This window comes from Zeus faber (genome assembly GCF_960531495.2).
Source record: "Zeus faber genome assembly, chromosome: 18".
NCBI lineage: Eukaryota > Metazoa > Chordata > Actinopteri > Zeiformes > Zeidae > Zeus > Zeus faber.
In genome coordinates, this window is record NC_137210.1 from 8,035,913 (window position 1) to 8,052,457 (window position 16,545).

General features: G+C 42.6%; 1 protein-coding gene across 1 annotated transcript; it reads left to right on the top strand.

Annotated features, from left to right (window-relative positions):
* Window positions 1-21: 21 nt before the first annotated feature.
* parp14rs3 (poly(ADP-ribose) polymerase family member 14-related sequence 3) lies at window positions 22-13,582 on the top strand. Its single transcript, XM_080019530.1, has 25 exons — window positions 22-206; window positions 291-394; window positions 546-567; window positions 675-836; window positions 1,423-1,662; window positions 1,762-1,995; window positions 2,560-4,535; window positions 4,665-4,767; window positions 4,861-4,962; window positions 5,082-5,144; window positions 5,265-5,441; window positions 5,546-5,724; window positions 5,848-5,896; window positions 6,115-6,219; window positions 6,415-6,588; window positions 7,157-7,350; window positions 7,461-7,695; window positions 7,785-7,901; window positions 8,285-8,347; window positions 9,084-9,260; window positions 9,831-10,013; window positions 10,370-11,026; window positions 11,806-11,969; window positions 12,191-12,365; window positions 12,782-13,582. Exons 1-25 carry the CDS (start codon window positions 32-34, stop codon window positions 13,075-13,077), a joined length of 6,126 nt encoding a protein of 2,041 aa, XP_079875656.1. The 5' UTR covers window positions 22-31; the 3' UTR covers window positions 13,078-13,582.
* Window positions 13,583-16,545: the final 2,963 nt, after the last annotated feature.

The following is a 16,545-nucleotide window of genomic DNA, read 5'->3' on the forward strand; positions in this document are numbered from 1 at the left end:
GGATGTCTGGGTGCGAGGCGGACGACGCAAAATGGCAGAGAGGATCCTGGTTTTAGAAGGTCTGCCCGCCGACCTGGACCACGGGATTGAATCCAGATTGTCTCTGTACTTCCAGAACAAGAGGCGCTCCGGGGGCGAGGTGCTGCAGGTGCGGGCGGACCCCGCAGACCGCAGGAGGGCTCTGCTGGTCTACACCGACGACGCAGGTACACCGGTGCCGTCGCGATCCGTGTTGGCGAAACGCGCGTCGGCCACGACATATGATCGACTTCACGTTCCCCCCCGTTTAGATTTGAAGAGAGTTTTGGCCAAGAAACACCACCAGGTCGATCTCAAGGGACCGTTCGGATTGTTTCAACCGCGGCTGAAGTTGGCAGAGGATTTGAAAGCAGAGGTGCATTCAAATATAATTGTATTTTTAATGGCGATTTTGTGTGTGTGTGTGTGTGTGTGTGGTGTGTGGTGTGTGGGTGGGGGATGCTTTTATTTTCGGTGTTAAAAACATGGTTAATTTACTCATCAGCAAGTGTTCATTCATTTTGCAGCCAGCGGTGACCCCCCTACCCGGTGAGACATTTTCACGGATATTAAAAATAATAATAATAATAATAGAATATGTATGTGTGCGATGGAAATGAAAACGACCCAAATAACTTTGAACGAATTACTTTCAGAATCAGCCCAGGAACACTCCGGCGCATGCGCACGTGTGCTGCGCGTCAGAAGCGAGCTCAAGAGGGACTTTCTGCAGATGTACTTTGAGCAGTTTGCCTGTGGACCGGTCCTCAGCAAACATGGGAAAAATACCTGGCTCCTCCGGGCGTCCAATGAATCAGGTAAACCTGATACACTGTTTCACTGAAACATCAACCCACGGAAAATCACATGGGTGACAATTGCATGTTCTTTAACATGGTATTATTGACTTATTAGTATCAGATTCTGCTCAGATACCAGAGCATGATAATGCAAAGACCTGGAAGGTAATTTCCCTTCAACATCACCCACCTCTTAAATAATTGCACCTCTTGACATTCCATGTACATGTAGTCGTCAGAATATGTTTGTATCATTTCATTACTTTTGATTGTAGCTATAGAAGAACATAGGCAAAGACTGAAATGAAAACGGTCTCACAGTTTCCCTTCTGATTTGTTTTTTAGTCAAAATGAGAATCAATATAGGAGTAATTACATGTATTTTACAACATAATTTGATGACAGTAACTGTACACATGGAAATACATATATTGATATGGATTTGTTTTTAATGCATGGGGTGTAGCAGGGGAAATAGAATTGAAGCATCTGCAGATTTGAAATTGCCCAACCAATTGGACAGATGCACTTCCATGTTAGTGTTCTCTAGCATTCTGACAACCGAGATTAATAAAATTAGATTCATGTTTTTCGGCCCTCCTAGATATGGAGAAGATCTGCTCCAAAAAGCCCCATGACCACGGGATATCTGTGGAGGTCCACAGCAGCGGGGAGGGGAAGGCCCAGCTGGACCCCAGGCGTTTCATCCTGAGCGGCTTTGACGATGCCTGTCTCTCCAGCTTCGTCTCTGTGTACATCGGAAGCTGCAGCCGCGGGGCCCCGCACACCTGGGAGGCTGTGGACGACGGAGACAGGATCGTGGTCACCTTCACGGAAGACATTGGTGTGTGTGAGACACGGACAGACATCTGTCAGAAAAGCATCTCAAGCAAGCTATTATGTCCATTATTAAGTCCTTTATTTCAAATGTGTGTGGCCACAGATGCAACCCCCTTCATGAAGAAGATCTCCGAAAAGAGGTTTGAGGACAAGGAGATTGGCGTCTGCCATTTAGAGCTGACCGCTTCGGTTTTGGTCCAAGGAGACATGAGTGAGATCTCGGAAGAGGCCTTAAACACCTACTTTTTCAAGAAAACAAGCAACGGGGGCGAGATTAAGTCCCTTGAATGGGTTAGCCGAAACGAAAGCGTCGTGATAACATTTGAAGACAGACAAGGTGAGATTATTTCAAAAGTTATTTTTCCCATTGTTTTACATCACACAATATAATAATTGGATTAAGATATTTCAGTAAAAGGCATATTTTAATCATACACACTGTGACTGTGGCACTGTCTCTCTCCTCTTGCATTATTTTGGCTCCTTAATAAATGTACATCGTTGGCCCCACCTAATATTTCGCGACGACAAATTCATTTATTGTGATTTAATTGAAAATATACCTGTAACACAATGATGCATTTCAGGGTTCGTATTGATGTCTATTTCTATGTATTGCAGCATTTAATGATAAATGATTTTAATGTATCGCTATATTATTATAATTATATTTTCCAAAAACATTAACCAATGCCTTTGTAAGTCTTTGATATTTTACTTGTGAAATCAATTAATTATGTAATTTACCAAAACGCAGAAGTAGAATTACTAGTCTAAAGAAATGTAAAAGCAATATACATTACAATATGCATGCATTTATTGCTGCATATCTTTTGCTGCAAATATTCTATTTATTGTGAATGAGTCGTCATGAGCTTAATTCATCCCTTTATCACCATAGTTGCTCACAGGGTGGCGGAGCACCAGCACACCCTCCTCAGACAGAAGCTCACCGCAGCCCTGTTCTACTCTGACCTGCAGAAGGCTTTGACCGGACGAACACACCTCCAGCCAAAAGTCACTACCGATATAGCTATGCCAGTCAGTAGAGAACGCCTCATGTTTATCGGTCGCAATGAGGTCTACAGGCAGGAGCTGACATCTGCTCTCCAAAAGGTCCACGCAACAGTTTCCTTGAACGTGGATTCTGGAATCCCTCAGATGGAGCTGAGTATGTCCATTGACAAGAAGTCACTGGGAATGCTTCGACACTGCAATTCCTGGGAAGGCAATGCTCTGAGAGAGGCTCAGGCCCAGTTGAAAAGACTCACGGAGGAGCGTATCCCAACTGAGGCAGAGGTCTGGCAGGCGGTGGAGAGTAGTTGCCTTGAACTCAACAAGGCTAACACTTCCATCTCTTTTACCATTGGAACTTCTGAGATAGTGATTGTTGGGATGCAAGACGAAGCAAAAGGTCTTATAGAGAGGGTTAAGAACTTAGTAAAACAGGCCAGTGATAACCTCCAAACCAAGAGAGACACAACGGAGACAAAAATCCAACTTGACTCCATGGAAAGGGTAGGCCTCATCTGGAATCTTGTCTCCGACAAGTTGATAAATGATGATGTGGGGCTATGCAAAGATGATGATAGCTTCACTGTTCATCTGAAGGGCATGAGGAAAAGGGTAGAAAAAGCAGAAGAGATAATCAAAGAAGCCCAAGAGAATGTAATTTCCAGAGAACTTGATTTATCCCATCATCTGACAAATTTCTTAAAGGTGATTGACTTAAAGAACTTCCAAAGCGATCACTATACGCAAAACAACATAATGGCTGCATTGCTCTGTGGTGAGGAGTCCTGCCAACTTATTGCTACCAAGGCTGACATCGACAGAGCTCAAGAAGAACTGGAGAAGGTCATCAGGCATGAAGTTATTCAAATTTCTGGAGAATATCCTCGGGTGACTTGTGTTAAACAATTGGAGAGCTTTTTGGCTGAACTCAAAGGAGATATTGAATATAGCCAGAGCGTTCAGATCACACTATCAGAGGAAGCAATCAATGTATGTGGCTTCTCCGCTGCAGTGGAAGATGTCCTGGTGAAGGTTAAGAGATATCTGGAAGACAAGAAGCCAGTGACGGTAGATATCCCTCTGAAATCGGTGCAAGAGGTGGAGTTTGTTGAGACTTGCATGAAGCTCTCGGTGGACCCTGAGCTCAAAGCTCTTGATGCCACTGTAGCACCCGACAAATCCCCAGGATCCCCTTGCCTGAAAATCACAGCACCAAGTGACAAAATAACGCAAGCTACAAATATAGTGACTCTCCATAAAAATACTATAAAAACAGAGAAGTACATCTACGCCAATGCAGGTGAGGCTAAGGTCCTGGAGAAGAATGAATTGATTCTCATAAGTAAGGCCAAATCATTTGACTGTGAACTCAGGCTATCACAACCATCACCAATCAATAGTCAGCAATTCAGCTATGATGTAGATGGGAAGGTCACAGTAACTCTCCGTCAGGGTGTCATTCCTGAGCAGACTTCGGATGCTTTAATTTGCCCATTGGCCAGCCTTGCCTTTGATTGTGTGGCTGGAGATGTTGTCGTAACTAACCCAGGAACCATCAAATCCAAAAAGATTATTTATGCATTAATCCCAGTTTGGGACAACTCTTCAGCTCTAAACAAAGGCCAGCTGGTGACAGCAGTCCAAGAGAGTCTTTCGAAGGCAGCCAACAACCAGTGTGTCTCTTTGGACATGCCAGCACTAGGATGTGGAAAATTTGGATTTCCTGTAAAGGAAAGCTGTGAGGCCATTATGACGGGCATCCGTAACTTCATGGCGTTGGGCTCGGGAGCCTTGACAAGCATCTATGTGACGGACTCCAATGTGAAAACAGTAGCAGAATTCAAGTCTGCTATTGAGGCTTTGGTAAGTTGGAAAAGACAAAGACACATTTCCAGACATGATTTGTCTGGAAATGCATGGAGTGTTTGCACTTTCGTAAACCATTGGACCTTTTCTAACCATAGTGCCACACTTTACTCTATTATCAAACAGGGTTATTGTTCAAAAATGGAGACCAGCAAGACATCATTAATTCCCCCCTCACTGGGTGCTTCAGGTCCATCCCCAATGCCTCCTCTAGACCCAGACACAAAAGGTAAGCTGTCTTAACCTGAAATTAAATGTTACAATATTGAGGCCAGGAGAGAGAGCTAGTTGTACTCACAACCTTGTTCTTTTTCATTCTAAGTGATTGGAGGGGTCTCTGTAATCCTGAAGAAAGGAGACATCACTAAGGAGTCAGTAGACATCATAGTGAACTCAAACAGCCAGAATCTGAAGCTGAACTCTGGTAAAGGCCTCTGCTGTAAACACTGTTTAGATGCATATTGACTTGTATTCTAAACCGTAGGTATATCGTTTGTACATATTCGTTTGCACAGATTTAACCACTCACGCTGTTTTCTGCAGGGGTGTCTGGTGCCATCCTGAAAGCAGCAGGACAATTTGTTGTGGATGAGTGCACGAAACTTGGTACACAGAACATATTTCTAATGTGCCTATACTTCTAAAGGCTAACTGGAACCATTCGAATTCTGCATTTCACAATACAGTAAATCTAACGCATTCATTCATCATATTGGGTTTTCTTAGGAGCCCAGGGGCCTGGCAGTGTTGTGCTGACAAGTGGCGGCAGCCTAAACTGTAAACACATAGCTCAGGTGGTTGGACCTGAAAAAGCTGCTGATATCACTGCCTCTGTGAAGAAGGTCCTTGAGTTATGTGAGACTAAAAGGGCAGCCACTGTGGCTCTTCCTACCATCGGAACCGGTAAAACAAACTCCCTACAATTTTTACAATCCAACATGAACCGACTTGTGTATTTGAAAGTTTCTATAAATGTGATTTTGAATGCAACCGTTATTTTCCAACAGGGAGAGGTGGCATCGACCCTGTGGACTCTGTCAAGGCCATTCTAAAGGGAGTGGAAAGCCACACATTACGTGCTACCTCCTACAGCCTTAAAAAGGTCTTTATTGTGGCCTTTGAGGACCGGATTTATGACTCCATGGAGAAGCATTTCAACACACGGTGCAGGGGTGCAAAGCGACAAGTAAAATCACATTCAGTATTAATTGATTAATTTGATCAGAGTGTTTGTTTTGTTTTCTTAATGGTCCTTTTGGGTATATATGCTTTTGACATTATTGACATTATCTTCTTTTTTTTAATCTAGATGATGAAAGCACCAATAAACGAACATTTTGGTCTCCCCCCACACCAAGGTGTTTTTTTTTGTTTGTTTGGGTGTTTATGCAACTTGGCTATTTTGCTTACGAAGGTACAGGGTGCTCATTAACAATTGCTTGATGGCCCATATCCAAAGTGGGTTATAAGAATGAAGTATGAGTATAACAATTATCAAAGAGTTTTGACTCAGTTAACAGAGTTCACTCATGCATCCTTTCTTTATTACTTTCCTTCAATTCTTATCTTGCTGTAGTTAAAATTGACGGCGTACTGATCGAAATAAAGAGAGGCGATATCACGAAAAAAACTGTCCAAGGCATTGTGAACACCACCAATAGTGACGTCAACAGAGAAGAAGGTGGGTGCATTTGAAACTTTTGAATCTTTTGAACTTTTGAAAACTTTTAAGGTAAAAGCATTACGACTGTTCGTCTCCGTCTCCCCCAGGGGTCTCTGGGGCCATTTTAAACACCGCTTGCTACTGTTACTACTGTTGTGCTGCTGTTTTTTATTGCTGGGTTTCAGTTTATGAATAAACTAAACAAACTAACAGGGCCTCTGAAGAGTCACCAGTGGTGGACCAGTGGTGGTGGTCTGCCGTCCGACCTCATCCCCCACATGAGCGGGTGGCACAACGTGGCAGACACCGCCGCCCGCTTGAGCAAATTGTTGGAGCGCTGTGAGAAGAGAAAGATCACCACAATGTCGTTCCCGGCAGTTGGAACTGGTAGGGGAAATGGAGAACCCATGACATGTCACATAATATTGATTTTAATCAAGTAAATATTTTCCTGATGAAGGTCTGAGACCAAAGCATTGCTTGTGAAAGGTTTGGCAGAAGAGGAATAACTAGGTCTAGTTTATGTTCTTCACGGGCCCCTCAGTTGAAGTGAAGGGGACATCTTAATGCTACAGCATAGAATTTTCTCCATATATTCTAGATAATCTTGAGATTCTGTGCTTCTAAACCTGACACTAATAGCTTGGGGGAGGCCTTTTTTATGGTTCGGCGTGACGATACCCCTGAGCGCAAAAGGAGCTCTATGGAGAAATGGTTCCTCAAGGCCGAGCAGAGCCCTCACCTCCACTGCATCAAGCACCTTTGGGATGATTGGAACACAGACCACGAGCTCCTTGTAAATTAATTGAAGCAAATCCATCTAGCAATGTTGCAGCATCCAGTAGAACGCCTTCCCAGAGCAAACTGTTATAGCAGCAAAAGGGGCCAATTATTTTAGAGTGAGACCAAAGTCTTGTCGTGTAAATCTTTACCGGCTCTCGACTTCCCATTGCAGGTGCCGGTGGCCTGGCTGCCATCCATTGCGTTAGGGTCATACTGCAGGGCATCAAAGACCATTTATCACAGCGCACGTCAACCGTCCTGAAGCTCATCTGCGTGGTGGTGGACCACGAGATGATCATGCACTTGTTTACACTGGGCCTCAACGAATGGAAGTTGACCGAGTGGAGACGGGAAGTAGGATTACAAGTAGGTTCCTTTCAGGGAGTGCTCGTGGCTGCAAGAGCACACAACGTGCCGGTTAACAGAAAAGTAGTGGGACCTAACCCTTGCTTAACCCTTTCCCCCTCTCCAACCAGGTATTTAGTGATGATGACGATGACGATGATGATAATGATGATGATAATGATGATGATAACGACGACGACGATGGTGATGATGATGATGATAACGACGACGACGATGGTGATGATGATGATGATAACGACGACGACGATGATGAGGATGATGCTGATGATGATGAGATGGTGGAGGAGGAGGGTGAATGCGACAGCAGCAGTAACTCTTCCAGCTCAGAGGATGAAGATGAAGCCGGTAGTTATTCCACTTGCTTATGCAAACTTTGGATTTATCTTCACAAACAAAAAACATTATTTGAGCATGTAACTTCATCCCTCCAGCAGCTGCTTCTGAAGCAATGATCGGGCCGGTGAAAGTCAAATTGGGTTTCGGGGACATAACCAAGGAAAAAACGGACGTTATCGTCAGTAGCACCAACACCAGCCTTAATCTGAACTCAGGTAAAATATATATAATATACTGTATGTATAATATAGAGGCAAGTTTTGGCCAAAACTCACATGATCAAAAACATTCTACACACCACAAAGTCTACGCACCACAAATCAATTTAAATTATTCTTATTTCAAATATGATTTCAATTATTAACAATTTGTATAATTGATTTATTCTTCTGTGTGTTATAACCATAAAATAATCAAAATACTTTGAAATGAAAAATTGATTACTTATTTTGCTAAGCTGGTGATTATAAATCCTTTGGAAAAACTGTACTCATGATGGAACCCCCTAAAGGAAGATATGAAGTGAAACACTGCAGCCAATCAGTTAATGAATGCAAGAAAAGATAGTAGTGAAAACAACTGCAACGTCCCCTTACAGGAGTGTCGGGGGCCATCCTGAAAGCCGCCGGACAAACAGTGGTTGACGAGTGCAACAAGCTGGGTATGATAGCTCAGATTAATGGTTCATTATCGTCAGATCTTTTCTGGTTTCACAACTTAAGAGTCAACTGAAGAAGACGAACGTGAACAGAAGGGTCGTGGAGAGATGCGGAGATGCATCGATGTAATGTTGATCCTTTATGAAGGAATGAGAGCACAGCTTATATGGGACAATATGCAGCTTTCCAGCAAGGGACATTTTATTCTCATTCTCATTCCCAATATCTAGTGCGTTAACTACAGTTCTGAATGATAACTCTTAGATTTACTTGTAAATTATCCTTATGTATTATGCATCATTTCAATTCGGCATCTGGGCTCTACTGCTCATCACTCCAGGCAAGGTGGACGGCATTATAGGCAAAGTTAGTCGGCTAGAATTATAGGATTTAATGAGCTTGAAACCTCTCCTGCATGTGGATGCAGGAGAGGTGGAGGGAGTGCAGTAACCCAGCAAGAAAGCAGGAAGCAAAGCAAGTCGGCCCATTATGGGTGAGGAAGCATCCAGCTCCGCAGGCTATAAATCATTTTACTCATAATGGTGACATGTTGGTCAGTGTTCATTTTTTTTAAGCCTACACGACACAATATAAAATAGTGGATTGCTTCTGTCAAAGCAAACCATTATCAAGTCCAAATGTATTTTACATTAACTGTAGCATCTGTTTTAAAAGAGCTCTCTTGTCAGGAAACTCTGTTATCGGGATGTGCAAATGTACTTCTTTTCCGACCTTAAGGGACTCAACCCAATGATGGCGTTGTCATCACCAAACCTGGCAACCTGGCAACTAAACACATCGTCCACATGGTCGGCCAGACCATGGAGAAAAACATCACCAGCTCCATGTTCAAAGTTCTGAAGATGTGCGAGGACCACAAAATTCAGTCTGTCGCTTTCCCTGCGCTCGGCACAGGTAGTTACAATAATATGTTACTTATAAAAGGAAAGCGACTTTTATGTTCTGATTTCAAAAAATGAAACAAACCCATAATTCGATAATTGAAGAGCACAAAATGAGAATGCTTGTGTTTTCACGTTGTCCTTTTAAAATTGAAATATCCAAGCTTCTCGTTTCAATTATTACTGTAGCTTTTACATATTTGACAAATCAAATTAAAACAGGCTGTGCTCTAGACACCCAGCTAAATATTGGTTATAAATAGTTTTTATTGGATGTACATTGGATAATACACACATATATATATATATATATATATATATATATATATATATATATATATATATATATATATATATATATATATGTATATACACACTGTATATAACAGACCACTTTTAAACATTCTTTAAAAATGTGTTCAGGGCTGTCATTTAAACTCTAAAAACATTTTTCACTAGATTGAAAGTGTGTAATATCGAAATATATATTTGAAATAAACTGAGTAAATACAATTTGAACACATGTCTTTAAATGGTTAAGATTGTGTGCTCCTCAGGTTACAAATTGATTCTTCTTTGACAGGGGCTGGAAATCTGGGAGCAACGCAGGTCGCACATGCAATGATTCGCGCTGTTGAAGATCTCGTGAAAACAACGAAAACGCCGTCGCTCAAAATCGTTCACATTGTGGTTTTCCAAGTCAACATGGTGAAGGACTTTGTGGACGTCTTGAAGAAGGTCAAAATGGTGATGCCAAAGCCGGCTGGTAAGCGCAAGGACTAAACCTCGGGCCACACTGCTCTGTTAGTAATCTACTTTTCTACAAAAGATATCACGTCATGCAAACACATGTCCACATTCCTCTCTTAAGCTCTGTTATTATAGTTTCTATGTCACGTCACAACATTTCGCTATTAACTAGTGTTGGCAAGAGCATGTAGGCAGAGCGATTCGACGGAAAATGACCGCCTGTGGCAATGGTCATCATAAACAGACAGCAGCCATTATTCAGAAGTAACTGACTGCTGATTCATATTTGAGTATTCCACAGAGCCTTGTAATAAATATATATAAGGATTTCATTAATTGATTTCAATATTGAATGTTGCACTCCCCTAACAGCAGCTGGAAACATTTTAAAACATGGCCTCATGTTGAGTCCTGCCATGAAAAAACTGATCGCACACAGCCAACAGCCGACACTGTGCCTAGCCAGCGCCTGCCAGGGAGTGCCCTTCCCGACGGTGGAGGCAGAGGTGACTGGCTGTTCCGCGGACAGTGTCGGCCGGGTGAAGAAGATCATGGACGAGCTCGTGGGCGACGAATGCCACAGCGAAGATCTGACCTCGAGCCAGCTGCCGCTGCTCCTGGAGCCGGAGAAGCAGGTAGTCGTGGCTCTGAGCCAGAAGCACCAGGTGCGCGTGCGCGTGTCGGCGCCGGACAAGGCCACCGTCTCGGGAAAGAGGGACGACGTCCTGGCCATGGTCGTCAAGATCCAGAACTTTCTGCAGAGGGCTCAGGAGAGGGAGAGCCGGGAGAAGGAGGAGAAGAGGCTGCGGAAGACGGTGCGTTGGGAGGCCGCCAAGGGCGAGGGCTGGGCGGAGATGGACCAGAGCCTCAGTTTGGATTTGGAGCGGGCCTGGCACGGCAAGCAGCGGAGCGTCACTTACAGCCACAAGGGGAGGACGTACACCGTGGACCTGAGGAGCATGCAGAGGAAGGACAGCAGAGGAAGAGCCACAAGAGTACAGAGGGCCCTGAAGGCTGATCGCGATACAGGTATTAGTGATGAAAGGTTCGGCTCTTTTTTGAGACTCTTGGTTCGTTTGATTCCGTTGGCATGACGCTCAAGTGAGCGAGTCAGAAGAGTCGTTGGCTCTTATGAGGGAGGCAAAGTGTAAATCAATCACATTTAATGTGAATTATGCCAAATGCCTTGGCCTTTGTTCCACGTGTATTTATTCCTCAGTAATTATCCTCAGTTTGTGAGTTGAGGACTCCCTCTAACTCAAACATTCACTGAGTTGAACTTTAGCTTGTTGGGCTCTTTTTGTTTGCGAATCAAGAATAGACTCAAAGACTCAATTAAAGCCTGTGTGCCTGGCCACAGTTACCGAGTCCCAAACAAAGCAAATGAATGAATGTCACTTTAAAGATTTGATTCATACGAATCGTTTGCGAGTCTTGCATCACTAACAGGAAGTGACACAAGTAGGTGCAGGTACGATCAGTTAGAATTTGGTATTTCCGGGTTCAGAGAGCAAAAGTCCCTCCCTACCCAGCGAAACACAGAGCTGCAACTAATGTTGGACATCAACTGGCTCCGTGAATGATTAACGGCTGGGAGCAGCAAAAACATGATGGATTTTCACTCTCAGAATCTGGGATTCCCCACCTCAACAATATAATTGACTGTATAAAGTAGGACTACATAATACCGCACATATACAGTACATACTGATAGCAACCAATTCAAGGCTTTTCATATGCTGTGTGAAGGATTTTCATGTTTTTTTTGTTGCAAATAAATTCCATTCCTATGTTTGTATTTTATTAAGCCATTATACAGCTTCCTCCAAAATGGACCAAAATGGACAATAAGGATATAGACATCATCAACCTGTTGCCAACCTCAAGGGAGTACAAGGAGGTTGAGACTAAATTCATTAAAACATCCAAAAACCCAGATGATGCGACCCTCCCAATGTTTACAATAGTCAAGGTAACCAAACAGGAAACGGCTTCATTGCGGTGCATTTACATCCACAACCACAAAAATGAACAGTATACATTTTTTTTATCATCACCAATTGGTCAATCACCAATACATTAATAGTCAGGTTATAAATATACAGTTGATAATATACCTGTGCTGTCATTGTCGTGTAACATGTGTTATGCAGCCGCTATTCAGTCTAATCTAACGGTGGTAATATGTTTTAGATCCAGAGGGTTCAGAATAAAGACCAGTGGCAGAGATATGCGGTGAAAAGGGAGATGCTGGATAAGAAATATTCCACCAACAAGAATGAGATGAACCTCTACCACGGCACCACCAGGGATGTTTGCAAAAAAATCAACATCTGTGGCTTCAACAGAAGTTTCTGTAGGGTGAACGGTAAAAACACGCACAAACGCACTCCAAAGCCTGCTTCACATTAAATCCGACAAACGACGAGAACAAAGAATAAGTCCCTTCATTCCTATGACGAGTCGGATTCCACACACGAAAAGCCGCGACACGCTACGGTGCCGAATTTCAAGGGTCTGGGATGCAGTCACATTTTTCAATCGCGAAGCTTCAGTCAATAAAATGTTTTATTGGAACTGGCTTAGAACTAAGTAAATAAGTCATGCATATAAAATAATGACGTTATTAACATCAAGATCACTACCACTATCAATAAATCTGTTTTCATATAAGTGAATTGCGCATATTTTTTATTTATGAATTTTGGGATTCAGTGGGAATCAGCCTTAACGTAATGTTAAAGTAATTTTTCCACTGACGTCTCTGAATTTCTGATTCCTCAGCCACTTGTTATGGGAACGGAACCTACTTTGCCAGAAAGTCGTGGTACTCTTGCCAGGACATCTATTCTAAGCCCGACGCCGGTGGGTTGAAATACGTCTACCAGTCGCGGGTCCTGGTGGGGAAGGCGTGCCTGGGGCTGCCCAAAATGATGGAGCCGGAGCCTCTGGACCCCAACGACCTGCACGCCGGCCTGCACCACTGTGCCGTCGACAACCTGCAGAAGCCCTCCATCTTCGTGGTGTTCTGCGACGCCGGGTCGTATCCAGACTACCTCATCACCTTCAAGGCGGCATGACAGCGGTCTCAGTTAAAACAATATATTAGACTCTTAATTCTTTTACTATGGCATTACTAGAGGGGAATGATTGGTTTCTGAATGAATGAATGAGTCTGACGAGAAAGCCAGACTTGTATGACAAGCCTGAATATAGGATTGAAATATCACTTAAATGTTGCTTTATAATTAAAAAAAAAAGGCTCCTGAATGTTGTCTTTGTAACTGACCTCTTAACTCTTTCTAACTGATCTCTATTTTTCTCTTCATGTCTATTACAGATGAAGGCCAGCACTATTTTTGTGATACATTTTTCCTTGTAACTGTGCTAAACCAGTCATCAGAAATTGATGCACTATATACACTAAATCACAATTGTGCCTTGATTTTTTTTTTCTTGACAAGTAATCAATGTCATCAAAGTGATTTCAAATCCAAACACTCCTAAATCCTGTGTGGAATTAGGTTCGTAAGTCCTTGATCGTGATTTAGTAATTACATCCCGGTGCAACTCAAGTCTCTGTAAACCAGCAATATTTAAATAAAGTTCATAGGATACATTAAATAAAAAGACTTATGTTGTTTGTTTATTAGAAATAGACATTCTTAAATGGCTGCCCATAGTGAAAATAAATGCATGTCTACTGTCTGATTGTAAGCTAAAGTAATTCACATTTGTTCATTATTAGGGGTCCAACCCGCAGGGCTTGGGCAGAGACGCTAAGAGGCGCAGGGGGATCTGCGGCAGGTCTGGATGAGAGGGAGCAGGTAACTCGGAAAATGTAATTCGGCTCGATAGGGAGTGACGCTGCATTTCATGCAATCTCGGAAAACTGTAATGCATGAGCAATGCCACTAACCTGGACCCCATGCATTGCTGCCTGCAGCTATTATTATTATTATTATTATTATTATTATTATTATTATTATTAGGGGTCCAGCCCACAGAAGCTATTGTTGTTATTGTTCGTATTGTTATTATTATTCTCTTTGTCATTTTTCGGGCTAAAAGTGTCTGGAACACGACAACCGTTGGAGCCAGGGACACAGTTGAGGCCTCGTTACAACCAGGACGTCTCAGGCATCTCATGGTTCATGTTTCATCCATATAGATCTACATTTAAAGCAGGAATTAGTGAAAAAACAATTATATTTGGAAGTAGCAGAACATTTGTGCGTCACCGATACGCCACGGTTCTAAAACCTTTGGTCGGGTAGTGGAGAGAGATCAGTTTGTTGAGTAAGATGCTTTGTGACATCATCATCTCATTCCTTATATGTGCACAGGTTGTGGCTCCAAACGTCCATTTGCATCCTGCAAGCTGCATAGTGTAGACTCCATCGCTCTGTAGTGGTTACAAACTAAGCGTCTGTCGACGGGCTGTTTGAGTGATATTTTATCTCTTTCGCTATTTTTGTAAATAATGGCATTCTGTTCACAACTAACCCTGTGTTAGGCGTTGTTTTCCTCCTCACTTCCGAGGATTCGAGGAAGTTGTAACATACAGTGGGGCAAAAAAGTATTTAGTCAGCCACCAATTGTGCAAGTTCTCCCACTTAAAAAGATGAGAGAGGCCTGTAATTTTCATCATAGGTTCACTTCCACTATGAGAGACAGAACGGGGGGAAAGAATCCAGGAAATCACATTGTAGGATTTTTAATGAATTCATTGGTAAATTCCTCGGTAAAATAAGTATTTGGTCACCTACAAACAAGCAAGATTTCTGGCTTTCACACCTGTAACTTTTTCTTTAAGAGGCTCCTCTGTCCTCCACTCCTTACCTGTATTAATGGCACCTGTTTGAACTCGTTATCAGTATAAAAGACACCTGTCCACAACCTCAAACAGTCACACTCCAAACTCCACTATGGCCAAGACCAAAGAGCTGTCAAAGGACAACAGAAACAAAATTGTAGACCTGCACCAGGCTGGGAAGACTGAATCTGCAATAGGTAAGCAGCTTGTTGTGAAGAAATCAACTGTGGGAGCAATTTTTAGAAAATGGAAGACATACAAGACCACTGATAATCTCCCTCAATCTGGGGCTCCACGCAAGATCTCACCCCGTGGGGTCAAAATGATCACAAGAAGGGTGAGCAAACATCCCAGAACCACACGGGGGGACCAAGTGAATGACCTGCAGAGAGCTGGGACCAAAGTATCAAAGGCTACCATCAGTAACACACTACGCCGCCAGGGACTCAAATCCTGCAGTGCCAGACGTGTCCCCCTGCTTAAGCCAGTACATGTCCAGGCCCGTCTGAAGTTTGCTAGAGAGCATTTGGATGATCCAGAAGAGGATTGGGAGAATGTCATATGGTCAGATGAAACCAAAATATAACTTTTTGGTAAAAACTCAACTTGTCGTGTTTGGAGGAGAAAGAAAGCTGAGTTGCATCCAAAGAACACCATACCTACTGTGAAGCATGGGGGTGGAAACATCATGCTTTGGGGCTGTTTTTCTGCAAAGGGACCAGGACGACTGATCCATGTAAAGGAAAGAATGAATGGGGCCATGTATCGTGAGATATTGAGTTAAAACCTCCTTCCATCAGCAAGGGCATTGAAGATGAAACGTGGCTGGGTCTTTCAGCGTGACAATGATCCCAAACACACCGCCTGGGCAACAAAGGAGTGGCTTCGTTAGAAGCATTTCAAGGTCTTGGAGTGGCCTAGCCAGTCTCCAGATCTCAACCCCATAGAAAATCTTTGGAGGGAGTTGAAGGTCTGTGTTGCCCAGCGACAGCCCCAAAACATCACTGCTCTAGAGGAGATCTGCATGGAGGAATGGGCCAAAATACCAGCAACAGTGTTTGAAAACCTTGTGAAGACTTACAGAAAACGTTTGACCTCTGTCATTGCAAACAAAGGGTATATAACAAAGTATTGAGATGAACTTTTGTTAAAGACCAAATACTTATTTTCCACCATAATTTGCAAATACATTCTTTAAAAATCAGACAATGTGATTTTCTGAATTTTTTTTTCTCATTTTGCCTCTCATAGTTGAGGTTTACCTATGATGAAAATAACAGGCCTCTCTCATCTTTTTAAGTGGGAGAACTTGCACAATTGGTGGCTGACTAAATACTTTTTTGCCCCACTGTATAAACTGTGGGAGTTCATGATGCGTTTCATGTACTCAGAATGCATCGTAAAAATAGGTCTAAATTACACCCGCAGGTGTAATGTAACTGACCTTCTTTTTGGATGTAATAGCCTTAAGGAGACTGAATTCATGTGAAGGAAGATACATTTTGATTGAAAGATTTTTACATTTGAGTTTGTTTATTTTTATGTTTACAAAATACATTATTATTGTAAAGGCACTTTTCTGTTGATTGAAAAGTGCCATAAAAAAAAATATGTCCCCAAAAATGGATGAACAATCATGATAAATAATTGTGTTCCCAATATCGAATAAAATAATCGTGATTATCATTTTATCCTTAATCATGCAGCCATACTTCAGAATGATAACTGCCGT